Genomic DNA, 21,991 nt, shown 5'->3' with positions numbered 1-21,991 from the left:
AACATGAATAAGTCATTTAAAAAACTTGGTTACCAAAGATTGTGAAAAGATGGAAAATCCTTCCATTGGTGGGTATAATGTAGAAATGGCTGCTAAATGGAATCTCACTGAACTGAGAGGCAGAAGATTTCAGATGCAGCAGGTAGTCCGATACATGTCTGATCTCTGTGCAAATTGGTGACAGCTGATGAGATTTGGTGCAGACTGAAAATCTCTTCCATTTTGGTGCATAAGGGGCTCAAGTGGATTCCTTTCTGCTGTTTATCAAAATGGAATGGACATCCTGAGAGCAGACTTTCTCTACATTGATGTACCAGAAATCATCCAAGCCATAAAGTGGAGAGATTGTAGGCTGGGGTGCAGTGCTTTGCCCTGGTTCTGCAAGAAGCGATCCTCAACTATAGGCAGAGCTATGGGCAGTTGAATTGAGAGCTGATGTAGGTCCGTGTACCTGTACTGCCTTGGCCAACCAGGTGCTACGAGGTCTCTTCCTCATTTCCTGATTAGCCTTGGAATTGGAGGATCTGGAGGGAATGGATACAGCAGATGACGAGAGAAGAAGAAAAGCATGTGTCATGGAACCCAGGCTGTGGCCTGCCCTGGAGCAGAATTTCCTGCATTTGTGGTTCAGATATGTTGCAAAGAGATCTATTACTTGGTATCCCTACTGAGAGAAAAATCTCTTGCAAAATCTCCTCCTTTACTGACCACTCACGATGGTCTCTGAAGTGTCTGCTGAGAGAATTTGCAACGGAATTCTCATCCCTGAGAGGTGAAATGCCTTTAGCAAAAATTAGACAGGGTGGTTGAGGTTATATCTTTTATTGGATCAACTTCTGTTGGTAAGAAAGTGCTCTTTCAGAAGTTCCACAAATGGATCACCTTTTGGAAAAGCTAAATCAACCCTGCACCTTCCTTCTTGTTGAGAGAAAACATAGAAGTGGTGTTTGTTGATAAGAACTTGAACCACCTGATTACTTATGGTGGTAATAAAACTTTCACAGCCCCAATGAATAGTTCACGGCTCCAATACATTCATGTGGAGAGAAGTCTCCTGTGATGTGCCAAGTGCCTTAGCCTGAAGTTGCCCCAGACTGGCATCCTAGCCCCTGGAGGACACATCTGTTACAAGAGTACTTGTTAACTCTGGTGGTAAGAAAGGAACACCTTTGCAGACATTCTGGGGATCTATCCATCAACTCATGGACTGAAGCACTCTTGCAGGTATGCAAACCAGCATGTCCAGAGAGCATCTGCTTGGATGGTATACTGAGCAAAGCCAGGCCTGCAGATACCTGAGGTGAAGGCTGGCAAAAGTCTCTGACTTGAGTGCACTGGGTGCACGCACATCTACGGTAGAACGTACATGTGCACAATCACTCAAAGAGCAGGGCTCCTGTGAACAGGAGTATGTGATAATGTAATTAAAGATTGTATCGTATTGTATGCACAAGGGGGCATAAAGGTTAATACTGGCATATCCTAACTTCATAGTGCTTGACTTTGCATCCTTAATGTTATTTTAACAAAGTTTTTTGTGTGGAATATATGAATACATTACGTACAAACAATCAGGCACAACTCCTCTCAAATCCAAAAGTATCATATCATATAGTAAAATAAATTGTACAACACCATCTTAGTCTGACTTTTAAAATATCAGCCACACTTTCTACCTGAAAAGTCTACACTAATTACTTAACGTGAGTTAAAAATTCATTCAGACATCCTCAGCCATCCAATTACCTTTTCCTCCTTTATATTTTATTGCATCATAGTATAATTGGAGCAGTGCATCAAAGTCAGCCTTGTCTCCTCCTTTAGGCTCTGCAATGACTGTCTTAACCAGCTCCAAGTTTCTCCATAAACCAGTGTGCATCCAGCGATCTTTTAATTTATCCAGCAACTGAACAAACAAACATACAAAAAAAAAAAATCTAAGAGTGCCATAGTGAATATTCAGTCACCTAATTTTTCAAAAGGCTCTAAAACATACTAAACATGTCCCCAATAAAATGCACAATAAAAATACCAATCACAACTTTATAAAATGCATACTATTCAGTATTTGTCAATATTAGTCATAACTTGACACTCTGGAAATTTGTGCAATTTGAATGTAAGCAACTGCATTTCAAAATCCAAACATTTATGCTCTCCACTGCTGCAACTTTATATACTTATGCCTTGGAATTCTCAAAAAAGAAATGAAATATCTTGTGACAGGTGTTGTACTGATGGATTCTTACAGGAATAAACACAGTGGATGCAATTCAGTTTGAGTAAATTTTATTTAGTGAAGGCATATGAAATGCACAAAAAAGCTCACAATCACATTTTTTCATATAGTTCTAAAAAAATCAATCATGATTAATTGCACTGTTAAACAATAATAGAATACCATTTATTTAAATATTTTTGGATGTTTTCTACATTTTCAAGTATATTAATTTCTATTACAATACAAAGTGTACAGTGCTCACTTTATATTTATTTTTGATTACAAGTATTTGTACTGTAAAAAAATAAAAAATAGTATTTTTCAATTCACCTAATACAAGTACTGCAATGCAATCTCTTTATCATGAAAGTTGAACTTACAAATGTAGAATTATGTATAAAAAAACCTGCATTCAAAAATAAAACAATGAAAATTTTAGAGCCTGCAAGTTCACTCAGTCCTACTTCTTGTTCAGCCAATCACGAAAACAAACAAGTTTGTTTCTACATTTGCAGGAGATAATGCTGCCCGCTTCTTGTTTATGTCACATGAAAGTGAGAACAGGCGTTCTCATGGCAACATCGTAGCCAGCATCGCAAGATAGTTACATGCCAGATGCACTTAAAGATTCATATGTCCCTTCATGCTTCAACCATCATTCCAGAGGACATGTGACCATGCTGATGATGGCTTCTGCTTGATAACAATCCAAAGCGGTGCAGACCAACGCATGTTCATTTTCATTATCTGAGTCAGTTGCCACCAGCAGAAGGTTGATTTTCTTTGTGGTGGTTTGGGTTCTATAGTTTCCGCATCAGAATGTTGCTCTTTTAAGACTTCTGAAAGCATGCTCCATACCTTGTCCCTCTCAGATTTTGGAAGGCACTTCAGATTCTTAAATCATAAAATATCAGGGTTGGAAGGGACCTCAAGAGGACCTCTATGATCTATGGATGCGGGTAAAACAGAGCAGGAGATATACAATTCTCCCCCCAAGGAGTTCAGTCAGAAATTTAATTAAAAAAATGCATTAATGAGCATCATCAGCACAGAAGTACGTCCTTTGGAAAGGTGGCCACAGCACAAAGGACGCTGTGAATATTTAGCATATATGGGAGGGATAGCTCAGTGGTTTGAGCTTTGGCCTGCTAAACCCAGGGCTGTGAATTCAATCCTTGAGGGGGCCATTTAGGGATATGAGGCAAAAATTGGGGATTGGTCCTGCTTTGAGCAGGGGGTTGGACTAGATGACCTCCTGATGTCCCTTCCAACCCTGATATTTTATGATTCTATGGCATGTAAGTATCTTGCAACTCTGGCTACAAAAGAGCCATGCAAATACCTGTTCTCACTTTCTGGTGACATTGTAAATAAAAAGAGGGCAACATTATCTCCTGTAAATGTAAACAAACCTGTTTGTCTTAACAATTGGCTTCAAAAGTAGGACTAAGTGGACTTGTAGGCTCTGATGTTTTACATTGTTTCGTTTTTGAGTGCAGTTATGTAATGAAAAAAATTTACATTTGTAAATTGCACTTTCACGACAAAGAGATTGCACTACATTACTTGTATGAAGTGAATTGAAAAATACTATTTATTTTGTTTATTTTTACAGTGCAAATATTTGTAATAAAAATAATACACACTTTGATTTCAATTACCACACAGAATACAATATATATGAAAATATGACTATATATATAATATATATGAAAATGTAAAAAAAAATCCAAAATATTTAATAAATTTCAATTGGTATTCTATTGTTTTAACAGTGCGATTAAAACTATGATTAATTGTGTTTATTTTTTTAATCACAGTTAGTTTTTTTGAGTTCATCGAGTGAGTTAACTGTGATTAATTGACAGCCCTAATTTCCACAGCTCCCTCCCCCACATCTTTGACAGGTCCCTGATGATTCTTCATGCCTTCATTTCCTCACTTTACATTGTATCCCAGCCCGTAAAGCCATTAAGCCACACCATGATATGATGCTATGTAAGGCATGATGGCTACCAGTTTTGTAGCTGAAAATGGGGCTGGACTTTGGGAATCTGTGACTTCAAGAGAAGAAACGAACAGGAAGAGACAAAGAGCAGGGGAGGGAACCCTGTTTATGGGTAAAGAACAAATGACTTATCTAATATACTGAGGGGTACAGAAAGATGCCGTGATATCCTTCACTTGGGGAGACAAGCTGCCAATGGGCTTGGTCTCATAAAAGGAGGGTCTCAGTCATCCTGGCTGGAAAATGCTGTGAGGACTTTGAATAAAAGTACTTTATTAGACAAGAGGGCATCTTGTCAGTTTGTTTAGGCTCCAGAATGTATGTTATGATTTTATTTTACATGTTTCAGAGTAACAGCCGTGTTAGTCTGTATTCGCAAAAAGAAAAGGAGTACTTGTGGCACCTTAGAGACTAACCAATTTATTTGAGCATAAGCTTTCGTGAGCTACAGCTCACTTCATCGGATGCATCCGATGAAGTGAGCTGTAGCTCACAAAAGCTTATGCTCAAATAAATTGGTTAGTCTCTAAGGTGCCACAAGTACAATGCATCCGATGAAGTGAGCTGTAGCTCACGAAAGCTTATGCTCAAATAAATTGGTTAGTCTCTAAGGTGCCACAAGTACAATGCATCCGATGAAGTGAGCTGTAGCTCATGAAAGCTTATGCTCAAATAAATTGGTTAGTCTCTAAGGTGCCACAAGTACAATGCATCCGATGAAGTGAGCTGTAGCTCACGAAAGCTTATGCTCAAATAAATTGGTTAGTCTCTAAGGTGCCACAAGTACTCCTTTTCTTTTTATTTTACATGTAACCTTTTGCTTCCATTAATCCACTTGCTATCATTTTAATCTCTGGTTTTTGTTAAACGTATACTTGATTTCGCCACAAATAAATCTAAGTGCTGTTTGCTAAGTAGAGCTGTGTCCTAAGATGAAACTGATAAGCTGGTGTGCACAATTCTTTTGGGAGTAACAGATCAGTGAATGCTGCGAGTGTCCAGTGGAACAGGGGCTGGACACTCAGACGACTAAGGGGTTGGAGTGTGCCTATCGCTAACCTGCATGAGGGACAGCGGTGCCTGTGTAGGCTGAGAGGGGAGTACTTGTGCTGCCTGTGGCTGGAGTTGCCAGAGAGCTGACCCCTGGCAGGCATAGACAAGGCTCCCTCACATTAAGGGCAGGCGGTAGTGAGGTGCCTTACAACCCTGGGTACCCCAGGAAAGCATCAGAGTCCATCAAAGCAACACACCTTAAATGTCAGAGTGGCCACTACTGAGCACCATGTGGTACACCCTCAAAGCAAGGGGCTGTTGAAAGAAAAGAAAGAGTAGGAAATTACTTGCTTCTCAGATTGCCAGCTAGAAAGATCAAAGACAGGAGAGACCCACTGCTGGGGTTGAAACCAAAGATGCTGTTTTCATCTGACATCTTCTGGATCCTAAAAGCTCTAGTTTTCAATACTTTTAAATTAGCTCAAATAAACTTGACAAAAAGTTAGTAATAAAAAGTATGGACATACCATTTAACAACAGCTGTACCTAACAGATTGTAGTCTCTGCATCTGTTATCCCAAATTAGCACAGGTTAGCCCTTTTGTAATCAAATAGTTTGCTTGCTTTACATGCTCTCTATGCTTAATGAAAATGTGTATTAAATCTAAAATCAAAAAAAGTATGGAGTGAACACAGGCTCTTGTAGATTGATTGGCTGGGGGCAATTATGCCATTAGTTATCATCACTTCCCCTTCTCCCACCAATCCACAGTCTGAATTTTATCACCCTAGGGAGCAAGACATCCAGAGATCCATTCCTTCACCTGATCGTTTTGCCTGATGATGCATAACACACCTTTCAAGACATCAGAATGGCAACACACATTTGATATGAACGGAGATTAAGTAGATCTGGTTCGATGGACAGAAATAACTATTTTAAGTTAGGTTTCAGAGTAGCAGCCGTGTTAGTCTGTATCCGCAAAAAGAAAAGGAATATTTGTGGCACCTTAGAGACTAACAAATTTATTTGAGCATAAGCTTTCATGAGCTACAGCTCACTTCATCGGAATACACCACAAAAGCTTATGCTCAAATAAATTTGTTAGTCTCTAAGGTGCCACAAGTCCTCCTTTTCTTTGTATTTTAAGTTAATTTCTCTTACTGCTGAATGATCACTAGTATTTTTCTTAACAATTCTGCAGTACAACCACCTGATTCCATATATTCAAAGATTTTTAAGTTCACAGTTCAACTCTGTAATAAGGATTATGCTTCTCATAGTCAAACCCTGACTTTTTGTCAGTCCTCTGCCACCCCCTTCAACTCTACTCACTGTACACTGTCTCAGTCCTTTGCCTCAGGTTGTGCAAACCGCTCCCTCTGGAACCTGGACCAATCCCTAACTCCCCCCCAGGAAGGAGAGACCTACACATGAACTCATCCCATCAGGTTTGAGCTCCAGAGTGGAGGGCATAAAAATCTCTGACAAGGAGAAACTGAATCTTTTTTATGCTGTCTGGATTCTGAGGGTCAAAGATTCCTAAACATAAACAAAGAGATCCCCATGCTGCTTGGAATGGGTTAACCTCCAAAGACACTTTGAACTGAAAGATTATTACCACTATGTCACCTTTTGGATCACAGACAAATCCATTTGTGTATATATGCCTGCTTGCCTTAACCTGTAATAACTCATTTCTTTTTCCCAGTTAAAAACTTTTAAATAGTTTATTACAGGATTGGCTACAGGCTTTGTCTTTGATACGAGATGTAAGATACAACCTGACCTGGGGTAAGTGACTGGCCTCTTAGAACTGGGAGCAACTTGAATATTTTGTGAATTATGGTGAAAATGACCATTTATCACATAATTCAGCTTGCCAGGGCAGCAAGGTAGACTGGAGTGTCTAAGGGGACTGACTGTGACTCCATTATAAGACTATTTTAGTACTTTGGGCACTCACATTTGTTACTGGGTTGGTGAACTCTAATTACAGAACATACAAGTTTGGGGTATCTGCTCTGCTTTTAGACAGTCTGCCCTGAGGCTGGCACTCTCACTCATGAGCCATTTCAGACTGCATGACAGTATACATGTCTAGAGAAAAAAAAGGGTACATTTTATCCATTATCCTGTAATAAGCAGGTAGGTTTCGCTTTTATAATATGTAAAACACTGATTCCAGTTCACAAATTAACAACTAGAAACTCTGGATCAGAAAGTTTACAAACAGAATGATTCAACTTCTTGTTAATGCAAAAACCACATGATAATAAGGAGAATTAATATGAAGCAGGGTAATCAACCTCTCACTGGGTTGCTTCAAAATTTCACACTCTATCAACAATAAATAGGTCCCACTTTCAAAGATTTTATCTATATAAACTGTAGACACTGTATAAATCTCCACAGATTTTTTAAAAATCTGAAATTCACCCAGTCAATTCTACTGTATTCTTCTCATTTTAAAAAGAAATAACTTCCACTCACTATCGGCAAAGAGTGTATTAGAACATCTTTCATCCAGATCCATCAGAAACCATCTGCAAAGCCAAAGTTCTTTCCACTTTTGTGGATTACACAGTAATGTAAGCAGCATTGTCTACCTCTCCCCTTTGAGGAATACAGTCAGAGCCCCTACTGGCCCTTGATGACTTCAGGTTTGTCTTTTAACTGACAGCTAATATCTGCCACGACACCAGCAAGTCTACCTTCTGTATGTAAAAATGCAGATTATGAATATAATTAATATTTGGCAAGCTTAAAACAATTTCATATAAAATGTACTTATTCCATTTTAATGGTGTTTTCCATATACAGGATCTTTCTCGTATAGAGAAAAGGTATGCAAATGCTTTTATAAACATGATACGCACTCACACTATACACACAGACACAATAATGAGTGCTATAGAGATACCTATAAATAAAAATAAATAAAATATCACACACATCCATGCTTCATAGGAACTGTGAACTCAAGTGCAGGGTTATAATGAAAAACAATAGCACTTTGGGTTGGAAAAAACACAAATAAGAGTGGGGTATAATGCCAGAAACCACAGGAGGAGGCCATTAATGCCCACAGTCAGTCACTTTCTCTACCCAGGGGAATAATAGTTTTTGCAGGGCAAGGCAGTCTATATATGTTTTATTAAACCCTTTAAATATGGACTCTCTAATGGTTCTATAAATGAAATGAGGTTTTCCTCCAAGAAAGGAGAAAATCTTGTTAGGCAAGTAGAATCTGCCATCTTCCCAGAAGCTGATGGATGTTTATTTGATTTTTTTTCCCCTTGTAATTTTAAAACAGTTGCAAGTTCTTCCCCAGGAGCTGTGTTTTTAGTATCTAGGCTTGTCTCCCAATTCTGCTGTTTCTTGTTTTTTTAGACGGCCGCTGAAGCTTTCCAATATCTTGTGAAATATGAGAGAAGAGGTTTCCTCTGCATCTTTTACCATTTCTCTCTGCAGCCTCCAGCTGTGGTCCTCATATCCTACTTCATAGATATGTTCCCTTCCCAGATTCCTTTTTTCGCTTTTCCAATCTGAGGGGCAGGCAAGGGGGTTCCTATTCCATGCAACAAAGCCAAAGATTTGCTAACGCTACATGAGTGTAATTTCCAAAATCTTAAGCAAAGGGAAGCTGACAAGTTAAACTGCAGCAATCATACTGCGCAGAAGACTATGGGAAAACAGTCACTTTCTTTGCACTATCCCCTGGTTGATTGATTTATGAGGAATAGGTCCTTGGGAATGAGGTGAGGAGTCTAAAGGAGAACACAAAACTATCAGTTAATTGTTCTCCTTTACATGCCCCACTCCGAGGGCCTGTTACTCAGAAATCCCTTACATCGAATATGCACTTAATATTTTCATGTTGGTTTTAAATGGGCATCTAGCAGCATTTAGAGAGGGAACATTTGTGGAATTTAACAACATAGAGAATATGCAAAGAGAAAGGATGATGGAGCCTTGTTCATTCCCAAGAGACATCTGATGGTGCAGGAAGGATTCAGATAATAGCTTTGGAACTAATCAGCAGTTAAATAACCATTGGTTTTTATTACACTGCAAACTACAGCAATGAAGTAGTGCATCCTTCTCATTTGTAATGGGCTTGTCATCATGGTATTTAGATACTATATCATAATCTTCTAAAACAAGTGGATCTTGAGGTGCTTTCTTTAATTACCCAATGACTGCCCATGAACCTATTCTCCCACTGCCTATGTAACCACTAATCTTAGACAAATATCCTGTACCCCATTGAAAGCTTGCAATTATACATAAAAGACCTACCCCTTTGGAACTTCCACATTTTCTTCACCTTATTTGTACAGGGAGGGTTTTGAAAAGCTACAAAGTCCATTTTATCAAACTTACCAGTCTAGCATCTCTGAATCAATTTAATTGTTACTTGGAAATAAGGTGTGGAGAAACAGCCATTAGGCTTTCCTTAATAAAAATCACAGTATCGGCACCATTGTTAGTGCAAAAAGTCAGAGATCCTCAAGGGACTAACATTGATCTAAAAGCCTTTTCCCATGCAGAGCTCTTCATGTGTTTGCTACCAGAATTTTCTTTTTGAATAAGCATTGCTTCAAAATCAAAGTGTGTCTCCAGTGGGCTGGAAACGTGTTTGAAGGGTCAAACAGAAGTTCTACACAGAGTCAGCATAAAACTTCAGAAACGGAAAATACAGATGCACCCAACCCAGTGGCTTGGCAGCCAAGCTTCAAAAAACCCCAATTTTGGTGAAACTCAAATGGATACAGTGTATTTGGGACAGCAAGAACAACCACTTGTTCAAAAAGGGGCTCATACCAGCCCATCCATCAACATATAAGAGATAGACACAAAAATGCACAATATTCTTATAATATTGTATTCTATAACTTCTTCAGAATCAGTTCATCAATATAATTTCATTTACAGGTTATATAAATGGGAGGGGGTCGGGAGGAGTTTTGGAGTAACTTTTCAAAACAGCTAAAGTTCCATATTTTGAAATATTTCCCTTTAATTACATGGCCTTAAATTATATTTATCATGTAATTATAAATTTTAAATACATTTGAAAAATCTTTTAGTTAAAAAATAGTGGCCAAGTGGCAATACTCTACACTGCCATGCTGCAGTTCTGGGTTCTATTTTTAGTTCTGGGTTCTATTTTTAGTTATGGACAGCAAGGGCAGGGGTTTCCGGCGAAGTGTGGGACAAAGATTAATTTATGTCACTCTCTATAACTGATTACACTGATTGTTTCCAAAAGGAGTCCTAACATCCAGTCTGCATTCAGCTGTGACAAAAGGACCTGGAGATCAGGGGTATCAAACAAAGGGAAAAAAAGAATGCCTCAAGGCTCTGACACATGAAGAGGATCACAGTGAATTTTTAACTTACTGAAAGTTTAAGTATATAATTTTGGTTCCACACTTGGGAAGTTACAAACTGTCTCAAGACTATTATAAACTTATTTCTCCCACTCCCCGCTGCCCTCCAATTTTGGAAGAGTCTTTTAACCTCACAGTACCAGAAACATTTTAAAGAACTGCAGATGTACAGAAACCGTGCCCAGCTGCATCCCTCTGTACAAGTATAGGGTGCACAAGTATTTCATCAATGATTATGAAATTCATGGAGAGACAAGAGAGGCTGTCAACTTGAATTTGTGCTCTTCAAGCCCTTTGATAATTTATAAATTGTGAAGATGGCCATAAATTCTACAGGTTCATGAAATAAACCACAAGCAACAGACCAAGGAAAACACATGCAAGGGCAATTCCAGCTGCCTGGAAATCTTATTGGCGAGGAGGGAACAAAACCAGACCACAGTCCACTTTAAAAAAAAAAAAAAAAAGTTTAATTCCACACTGTTGTTTTTCACCTTTCAAGTTAGTGCTCTATTCACATTTGGCTGAGTTGCACATAAAACTCTTCCAGATAACCACATAAAAATAAAAATATTTGGGGATACTAATTTCAAGCATAAATCTAATAAATCATTCCAACATTTCAATTACAAGAACTCATTATAAACATCATAAAAAAAATCATAAGGGACAAGATGACTGCTACTGATATAGATTTTTTGAAGTAATTCAGGAACAGAAATCTAATTATTTTTATGATATAGTAAAAAAAAAACCCCACCAAAATTATTAAAACTTAACTTTGTGATAATTTTGTTGCTTTTTACTAACATTCAGAACATTAAAAGTTGCTTGATTTTGCCTAGAACATGTGATAAGCACTTTAGTGCTTTTTAAAACACATTAGTTATTTAACAAAAACAACTAAAATCAGACCGTACCAGAAGTGGAATATTTTTAATAGCTTTGCTTTAAATTTCGTACTAGGTTATATTTAACTACATTTTGTACATTGCCTTTTTCTGTCAGCTGGGAAATTACACATTCACATTTCTGTGTTTGTCTGACAGCTCTTCTTTTTTATTGATCTCTTTGTTGTGTCTTTATCAGTCCAGATCCCAAAACATTAGCCATAAACCTCGATTCCACTTTAAATTCTATAATACCAGTTCACGAAGAGACTGATATATCCACTTGCCTAGGCCACGGAATGAGGCAATCACCATTGGAGAGATCAATTTAAAAGTTCATTTTAACTAAAGTGGTGCCTATCCAGCACTCCTTTCTGACTCCAGCAAAGCTGCAATTAAAATCAATGGTAGTTTTAGTTTTGCCAAGTAAGGAGGTATGTGTTTGCCATGAGCTCAGCAAGTGAAGCAGACTTACCTTGGTGAACATTATATAATGTTTTTTCATATATAAATTTAATATTTGTGAAAGATGCCTAGTTAGCCCTAGAAACTGATGTCTTTTCATTCACTGAAGTGGCACAGCATGGGCTACAGCAGCGAAAGTTTTCCCAAAGTGCTCATCCCTAATCTGAGAAACCATAACTTTGGGCGAGAAGGTAGTTCGGTCTCCATGGTGATTCAATTTTTGGCTCCCCTAATAAAACTGCCAGTAAGGGTACCAACTGCCAACTGTGGTGGTGAGTTTTGTAGAACAGGCTCCTGTTCTCAAAGAACGGGACAGACCAACATCTAATAAAAAGATTTGAACTGCTGACGTACGAGTTCTACATTCCACTAACCAACTACTATCCCATTGGAAGTCTTCCACATCAGTCGTTATAACTACTAATTGTATGTAAAATACTGTGGCCAGCTCTTGCAGGAGCATTTGGTATAATTATAAAAACATTACACTTTCTACAAATGCAAAGCCTTTTAACAATAATTTCAACCAATTTTTTTAAAATACAAATTTATATTTTTTCTTCACAGGGATAACCATAAAGTATGTTTTATTTCTCACAAATGCAGTTTTCTTTTCTTACTACAGGATGTCTCTCACCATTTGGACTGTCTGCAAGAACTAGTCCAGGTTGCTCATATGTTGTAGCATGATCATAACTGCAGCTACATCAGCTGCCTTTTCCCTTCCTCTCAGAAAAGATCTATACGCAGCCTAAGCAGACAGGATCTTAAAATAGTGAAGATCATATTTTCCATGAAAGTAATCCTCTGATGATCTCAGAATACTGACATTTTTATACAGTGTCTAGTTCCATTGGTCTTACATCTCCTTTAATAAACTTCCATGATGATGAAGTTTGCTGAATCACCTATTTATCTGCAGCTGTATCTTTTTGTCCAGACCACTCTCCTACTGGCCTCAGGCCCTAATCAGTCCTCCGCAGTGGTTAATTGCATGGCTATATGTTCTAGCTTTGAATTAAGAATGAACGTAGCATCCACATTGTCATTTTTTGCAAAGATTATTTTTAGTATTTCTCTTAGGGAACTCCTTGAGGGAAGTTACAGAAGGAATGAGACACTGGTAAAGCAAAACAGCATTAGGAGGAAGACCTGCTTCTCTGTTCTTTCTTTTAGGTATTTTTACTCAGGTGTGTGTTTTGGATACAATCCCAACATGCAGGCGGTCACTGATAGATATACTGGGCCTACTCCTTAAACATTAGTGGTATTAAGTACAAATGTCTTCAAGGATCTATTGAAGATTATGTCTGATCAGGGTCCACCTACTTTTTATATAAAACTCTCAACACTAATACTATAGACTGATACTAAATGTGATTTCTTCAAAAAGTCATGGCAGGACACTGCGCTAGTAATACTCATGCTAAAAGCTTCCAAAAATACTAATTTGCCAAGCTTGTCTATTAAAAGATTTAGAACCCAATGTATATAACACACCAAAATCACTAGAAATCTATACCATGAAAAATCCAATTATTGTTAGTTATTAATATTGATGTAGCTCCCAAAGGGCCAGTTAAGGTCAGCACATCATCCGTGATAGGTGCAGTAGAAACACATCATCCCATAGAGGTTACAATTTTAAAAAGACAAAAAAACTCAAAGGACAGAAGGAGAGTACAACAATGCAGAAACAAAATCTTCAGGTGATGAAGGACCCATCTCTTAGTACCACTTTTTTTTTTAATTTGGGGGGAGGATTGGGATCAGGAGGGAATTGCAAGAAGTAATTAGTAACAGGAGCAATAAAAATGGAACAAAGGTAAGAATGGAAGGAGGACACTGAATGGGAGCATACAGAAGAACACAGAGAACTGCGACAATGAGGCTGATAGAAGTGGGACTGTGTAGGAGAGGAGTGGAAGGCATTTGGACCAATTTATGTCTTATGATTTCCTATGTGGGGTGAAGAGGTCCTCCTGCCACCTGGGAAGTTGAGCCCATTAGCAGCCAGTGCAGAAGGAAGTGGGAAAGGCCATTAAATTTGCACTGGGAGTGGTCATGCTGCTGCAGCCCCCTACCTTTCAATATCTATGAAGATAAATACTATGGAAGACACTATACAATATTTAATAAAGTAGGTGTATTTTAGTTTTTATTCCCCTTCCAAACACATATCTGTTAAAAATATCTGCAGAAAATATTCTTTAAAACTAAAAGCAGCAACCAATTTATGTCACCTATAGCTCAAATATTGTATGTATAATATTTCAAAGGGTGGGCACTTGTGCATCTTTCACATGTGAGTTTCATCTTGAATTTTTATAACATTGTTTATCTTGTTTTGCATTTCTACTTTTTAATTATTTCCTAAATAAAAGTTTATTCTCGTTGTTAGATCTGACAATTAAAATGTGAGAGACAAGGTGGGCAAGGTAATATCTTTTACTGGACCAATTTCGGTTGATGAGAAAGACAAACTTTCAAGCTTACAGATGACCTGAAAAAGAGCTTAGATTAGATGCTCTGGCCTGTGCCAAACTGCCTCCCCTGACTACTTACTGGTACTTTAAATTTGGAGAATTAAAATGAATTGAAAGATCCCCTAAATTAATGAACAGTAAGAAAATAACTCATGCCTATAAAGTGAAGGTCTATACATTTAAAGTGAAAATAGTTAAAAATAAAATGATTTTAAGATCGCTCAGGCTGGTACCGACAGACAAGATTTTAAAAAATAAGTGGATATCAAACACTTAATAATTTTTTCTTTCCTAAAAAGGAAGTTAGACTTTATTTGTGAGATGTCATCAGTTTATAGATGGGATTCAAGAAGCTGAACATAGACCTTTATCCAAATCTCACATTCCTTCTGACATTTTAAATTTCTTCCAGTGTTATGAAGAAAGATCATACAAGCTTTTAATATTCTTAACAGGTGGGCCTCTATTGCGGAATCTTCTGCCCTCTTGTCCTGCTTTCTTTAAGCATATCCCAAGAGAAAGCTACTCTCAACAGGAAATCCATACTATTAAGTGCTATCCCAAGAGACTGATGCATTTAGACCTTTCGCACCCTATTGCAAAAACAGAGAATCAGCTTAAAGACAAACCTCCTCACAGTAGACAGAGATCTATAAACTTCAAGAACTCATTTGAAAAAGAAAATCTTTTTCAGTTTTGAAATACTGTACCTATATTTCTCAGGAAACAATTTTCTGCAAGAAAACACTACCAGATATTCTCCCCATACAACATTATGACCAAGACCTACACGAGAGACATCTGCATACTCTAGGAAACTTGGAGTAAAATCTGGGCTGGCCCACACAGGCTTGGCACATATAGTGTGTTTAAAAAAAAATGCAACACAACTACATAATTAAACTAAACCCTGTATATGGTGAAAAGCTCTGTACTATGAACAAGGTTAGGATCACTATGTGCACACACTAGCACAATAAAAGGTGAATAATTCATCATCATTTTTGAAGAAAGAGTATGCATCACTCAACTTGGGGGAAACACAAGGGATTTCACTGGTATGATTTTTCTTTAGGGACAATGACAAAGTGCCGCTCACCAGCAGGAAACTGAAGCACTGAACTGTGTTCCACGTGCCATAAATCAACACTGCAACCTACAGGATGTCTCTCTGGTACCAACAAACCATCAATTTTTCAATAAGCCCCTTAAATAATGGAAAATATGAATGGCGACAACAGTAATGAAAAATGAAATGTTTTGCACGCTAAAGACTCCAGAACAACACTGTTAATATGTTGTTTCCACTGTTAAAAGTAGCCATTTATGCAAAATCTGTACTTTTTCCCAAAACTATTTACATATTTTTCTCAAAACAAATTGGCAAACCTTGAAACACTGAATCATTTAAAGCTATCACAGTTATTTCTAAGCAATCTGGTTCTTTTGTGGTTCTAAAGTCGACTAAGACAACAGCTTTCTGTGCTACAGTAGTACTTGTGTGTATAAACATTTACCTTGGGCTAGCTATATTGTTTTGCTTGCTAATGAGACAACAATCTCTTTTACAAAGAATGCTGTCAGTGAGAGTATTTTAAAAGGACTATTTAGAAGTTGTTTCCAAATCAAATGTGACTTTTAAAATATATATTCTGTAACAAGGTTAGCATTCCACACTGCTGTCCTCTTCCTCACCCGTTGTCAAAAAACCAATTTCAATCATCCCTTGACCTCTTTTTTCCAGAGCAAACAAACAAAAAAAAATGAGAGAGACAGACAAGATTGGCTTAGTGGCACATTAGCAGTGAAGCACAGTGCCATGTGGGAAAACTGATTCAAAACAGGCTCGTAGTTCTAGGCCTTGGGCCAACCAAGCCTGAGAATGCTGTGCAGCTGACACCGTAAATTGAAGTAGCTGGATGTGTGTCATGGGGAACTGATTCCAATAGTAGAAGAGTAATAGCAGGATCTGTCTTTTAGTCTCCTTATCTTGTTAATAGAAAAAATAATGTAACTAAGTATTTATATAGCACTTTTGATCTGTAGATCTCAAAGCACTTTATAAAGGTGGTTATGATTACCCCCATTTACAGAATGGGAAATTGAAGAAGAAAAAGCAAGGTTAAGCAATTTGCCTAACATCATATAGTAAGTCAGAAACAGAACTCAATGTAAAAAACTCCCATTTTCAATCCCTGAACACCAAGAGTTGTGTGTAGTGGTCAACTCTAACTGGGTAACGTGAAGGAAAGTTAATACAGTTTAAAAGGAAAATATCAGACTAGCCTCTCAAAGCTGGTTAAAAGCTTCTGGTGTGTGGGGGTGGGGTTAATCAGCAAACATAATTTAGGATAGTTCTGGGCCCAGAATGAAACCAATGTTAAAATACTGAAATGCAAAGCGAGAAAGACTTTCTACAAGTAAGCCAACGCAAATGATGATCCTTCACCAATGGTAATGATATTAGTAGCATGCACTTCAGTCAATAGCAATCAGTAAAGTAGAAGACACTAAGGAACTAGTCTTACTAACTTAAAACAATCTGCCAAAGTTAACAAACACTATGTCTACATCCCTGCAGGGCATTGTAGACAAGACCAATGTATCTAACAATACTATTTTAAAAAGTAAGATCAGATAGGATCTCTTAGAGATTAAAGCATGAATTACAACAGGGACAACAACAAAAAAAGGGTTACCCACCTCACAATGTACAATAACCTAGTTAAGGAGAGAAAACTGAAGGCCAGACTCTCGGATGGTGCACACTGGTGCAAGTCCATGAATTTCAATGGAACTGTGCTGATTTTTACCACTTAAGAATCTGGCCTAAAGCCTTTAAAGAGTTAAATAAGGGCCCAAAACATACACATGTAGCAGGAAAGGAATTACCAGTCCTTATCTATTTTGTACGATTTTTTTCAGCAGTCATATTTAACATACACTAGGATCCTAAACTGTTTATGTCAAGAGATACTACTACATTCCTGCAAGGTAGGAAATCTGAAGAGGAATAGCAGTGATTTGAGAATATCTGATTCTGAAAAATTATTTCTCTGACCAGACTTGAACCTCGTGATCACACCTAGAAGGAAGGAAGTAGATGAAATTATAAGGCGTTTCAAATTCAAGACACTGAAATTTTATACTGGTCCAGCAAAAATCATCATTTAGTCATCCTAAATCATTGCTTTGAAGACATTAAATAAGATTTTTGCTTCCATAGACTCAGTAAGCCAGCAGCAGAGCCAGGAATGGAACCTAGGAATCCTGACTCCAAGTCCTGATCTAACCACTAGCCAATATTCTTTCTCTGAACACAGTAAGAAAAAGAAGCCCATGTTTTCTCCCTTTTGTCTACCAAGCAAAAAGAACTATAATACAGTCAAAGAACAAGGCAACATTATTCTGGACAGTCATTCATTAACTGTCGATTTATCTAACTCCTTTGAGTTTACCCACTGTATTAATATGATCAAAATTATACAAGTGTTGAGTATGAAAAATCTGTTTTCTTGCAACTCTTTATATTTATATAAAAATTTAAACAATTTACAAAAGACAATTTTGTGAATTTGCCATCTGCATTAGAATGCACTGAATATACTATACCACGCACTAAATTTTAATGTAAATATGAACTACTTCCCACCTGATTCGGAGCTTAGTTTTAGGAATGGATTTCAAAGGCCTATTATCTTCACATTAAAGTAGAACAAAAAAAATTTACCAAGACACCCCAATATATGATTTTCAATATGTACAGCAATCCCAATTTTTTATGTGCTGTTATATGTGCTCATGCACAATATGCTGCTTAAATATGTATTCTCAGCGCTGTTTTCTCTTTTGTGGGGGAGTTACATCCATCAAGGTGACAACAGATGCTCTTAGACTCTTCGTTAAGGTTGTTAGTGTTTACTACACGGACACACACAAATTAGGATTTTATATATGAATTTACAGATAGTGTAAAGTAAAACTGAAGGGTTTCCCTCCCCCTCCTTCCCACAGAACAGCATAGTATGGGCTGAAACAGTGCAAACCTTTTCATTCCGTCTCAAACATGACCTGGATAGAATACTAAGGGGGGAAAAATCAGTCTAATCTATATGCTAATGCAATCCTTCGCCTCTGTCCTAGGCGCTCAGATAGCGATTTGTACAGTTATAAGAAACTAGGGACAGTCTACAGGATGAAAATTAATATTAATTGCATTGGGGTGTGCGACACCTGTCCATTGAGCTGTATGAATGTTGACACAATGCAACCTATGTACATTTACAAGGTCATGGAAAGCTATCAATACTGCAGTAAATTGTTTAACATTGCAAATTTATCTGCTTTAGCTGACATCTTACCTTTGTTCATTAATGCATTAATAATAAACCTCAAAGACAGGAGTTTGAATATAAACATCGTAAGATTGTGATCAGTCTACTGGTACATTGATTTTTCACATCTCAAATCACATCAGGCAGTGAACCTTTAAGAAATGCCAAAGGGAGCGGGCACTCTGTAGGCTGCAGTGGTACAGAACAATGGTAAGGTCAAAGCAACCGAGGCAAGACGTATACAGCACTTTTATTTAACAAAGAAATGTTTCTAGGTTGCACTCTTATTTATTGCTAATTCTTGTTTTTATTCCTTTCTTTTCAGTAGAAAGCACTTGAGGAGAAAAATGTAATGATCGCAAAATATTATTATTTACTACTTAGACTCGTTCAAAAAATGAGCATGGCAAATGTCTTGACTGTGACAAACCTCATTTCCCATGCAATTCCTGCTTAAATAGTAAGAACAATGTGCAAGTAAAATGTGCTAATCAGACCACGTGTTAAGCAAGATGCTCCAATTCAGCTTGCTGCAATTTAACAAGCCAGAACCAAGAAGTGAGAAACAATAATGGATTTTTACTTTATATTTCTGATGCTGTATGTTTCAAGACATTTAAACTAACAGTGTAATAAAATATTAAACTACATTGCTATGTAGGGTGTGAAATTCAGGTGAAAAAAACTCATCTACCAGTATAGCATGTAATTTTTTAGACATTATGTCTAATAATCTGCCACTGACTGTCGCTGTAGATTCTCCTTTATGTGCCATGCAGATGTTGTTAGAAAGTATCTGCCCCATGTAAAAAGGAAGTGCCACAGGCACTTTAGAAATTGCAAGCTCCTGCTGATCATTGTAACTGTTCAATAAGCTGTAAAAGGTACCCACCCCCCTTTCCAATGTATGGCATAAGGATAGGATAGCACCCAAACCATACCTCAAAGTCTCCCGAGAGCCAACAGCACCATATTAGCATTATGCAAATTAAACACAGATTTTAACTGCTGTCAGTGGCTGCCCCAGGGAATTCTAGCAGCTGGCCCACATACCAACTGCCCAAGTGCAGTACATATTCATTATGTCAGGACTACCGTGGCTCCTCCACACCCATGGCTTAGCTCTCATTTTCACATTCTTGGGAGCAGCTGCACACTCCAGTTTTATAATAGATGACTGTGGTGCAGCGTCTGCCACACACTGGCAGAAGAGGGGTTAAAGCAGCCAATTAGAAAAGGGCTTGGACAGACAGCCAATCAGGAGAAGGTTTAAAGAGTCAGCCATCAGGGCCAGGTTGGGCTATATAAGAAGGGCTGCTGAACAGAGCAGCTTCAGTCATTCCCTGGAGGTTGAGGAGGGAGGACTGGCTGCCCTGAAGGAGGCAGAAGAGACAGCACCATGGTCCAATCAGTGCTGGGTGGGGTCAGGGGAGCACGAGTGACCACTGCCAGACTGAGGTCCTGATACAAGGGCGGAGAAGGTGCTAGGGCTGCGGGGAAGTGGCCCAAGGAAACAGACGGCAGGGGTTGGAGGTGATGCAGTGCATGACTGCTGGTCCCCACCCCCCCTTGTGCCCCAGTTACCACTGACACAGGTGACTAGACCCTAGACTGCAGTCTGCCACTGAGGCAAGTGGCTGGACAGAGGACTGCTGGCGTCCCGCAGAAGGTGCAGGGGGAGAGAACCGAGTGGGGCACAGCCGGAGGGCTGTGTCCAGAAGAGGACCCTGAGGTCCTGAGAGTGACAATGGCTCATGGCATAAGTGATGGTTGTAAGATGCCATTAGATGAAGGCACACCGGCGAACCAGAGCTAATTCCCAGGACGGCCAGCAGGAGGTGCCACAGTGGTGAGTCGAGCCCTGTTACAATGACAATACACTATAAAAATATTTTTTCACAAAAAATACGGTGACAGTGATTAAACTCATATCCTGACTCAAACACTAAATATAAAGGATAAAATTATCTTTATAGACAGCTAGTAAGTCACATATCAATTATATATAATCTAAATACACTTACTTCTCATTGTAGCACCACCCCAGAATGGAAAGCATTTAGGGTATTACAAAAATGTGTTCTTGAATGTTCAGAATGGAATTTTGCTGCGTTCCCAACTACAGTAAAGTAGATATATATGACAAGGACTGTTGTAATAGACAGCTGTATAAGGAGACTGCTGCTTACATGCAGATATCCTACACTGTTACAACTCTACAAAAAAATGGGGAAGATGAGTTAAAAGTGAACTTAAAATCCTTTTAAAAATCGTTTACAAACCCAAATCTTTAACAGAATATGATGAGATTTAAGCTACAAATGAACACATTTTAGAATGAACTATAGAGACAGGGAAAAGTAGAGACCTCCTTTATGCAGGGTTACAGTTATGTAATAGTTATCACAGAGTCACCACAATTATTCCTGTGGTGTTGCAGATGCTCTTCTCGTTACATAGCAACTGTTGTCTAATATGGACTTTTTATCTCTTAAGACCAAACTTTGGGATCCTTTATTATTTATATTACTGTAGCACTTGCAGCCCTAGTGGCAGACCAAAAGCCCAGTGTGCTAGGTGCTGTGCAAACAGAACAAAAAAGTCCCTGACCTGGAGAACTTACCATCTAAACATAAAATAAGACAACAGATGGATAAAGACAAATTGATAGGGGAGTTCAAGGAAACAATGAGACAATATTGGTCGACATGTTAGGCGGTGGTCTCAGTACACCAGTGACAATCCTTGTCAAGTTTTTCTTATGCATCATGGCAAAGGAGAGTTTTAAGGAAGAATTTGGAGGAGTTTAATGAGGCATCTTTACAGTTGTTTATGGGGAGCTCCCCCCAAGCATGAGGAACAGCATGGGATTAAAAACAAAGGTGTTTGCTTGAAAATGTAACAAGTGGACAATGGAGGCTGACATCACGGGCCAATCAGAAACAGGAGTCGACCTCTCAATACTGAATGCGAGATGATAGCTAGTCATCCCTGGACCTGCATCACTTTGACCTCAAAGTCTGAAACCTTTTACTACTGACACTCAGATCTTCTAGGCTTCTGTCCCACCCCTCAACAAGTCTGATACTGCTGCACTTGGTCCTGACAGAGGGAAGAAAAGTTTGTGAATGTTATAATTTTATAATTCACATACCCAGCCACAAATAAAAAAATAACGGCTCTCAAAAGAATGCTGT

The 21,991-nt window shown here is 38.3% G+C and overlaps 1 protein-coding gene across 6 annotated transcripts in view; it reads right to left on the bottom strand.

Annotated features, from left to right (window-relative positions):
- The window catches only part of BRIP1 (BRCA1 interacting helicase 1), a 130,600-nt gene that overhangs the window by 38,091 nt on the left and 70,518 nt on the right, over positions 1-21,991 (bottom strand). For all 6 annotated transcript variants that reach the window (XM_037880368.2, XM_037880367.2, XM_037880366.2 and 3 more), the window contains one exon: positions 1,747-1,906. In XM_037880368.2, the coding sequence (XP_037736296.2) occupies positions 1,747-1,906 (160 nt within the window). The remainder of the gene's footprint in view (positions 1-1,746; positions 1,907-21,991) is intronic.

The sequence above is a fragment of the Chelonia mydas genome, chromosome 17 (genome assembly GCF_015237465.2).
Source record: "Chelonia mydas isolate rCheMyd1 chromosome 17, rCheMyd1.pri.v2, whole genome shotgun sequence".
NCBI classification, from domain to species: Eukaryota; Metazoa; Chordata; order Testudines; family Cheloniidae; genus Chelonia; species Chelonia mydas.
The sequence above is the reverse complement of the archived record's forward strand: the minus strand, read 5'-3'. Positions and strand labels throughout refer to the sequence as shown.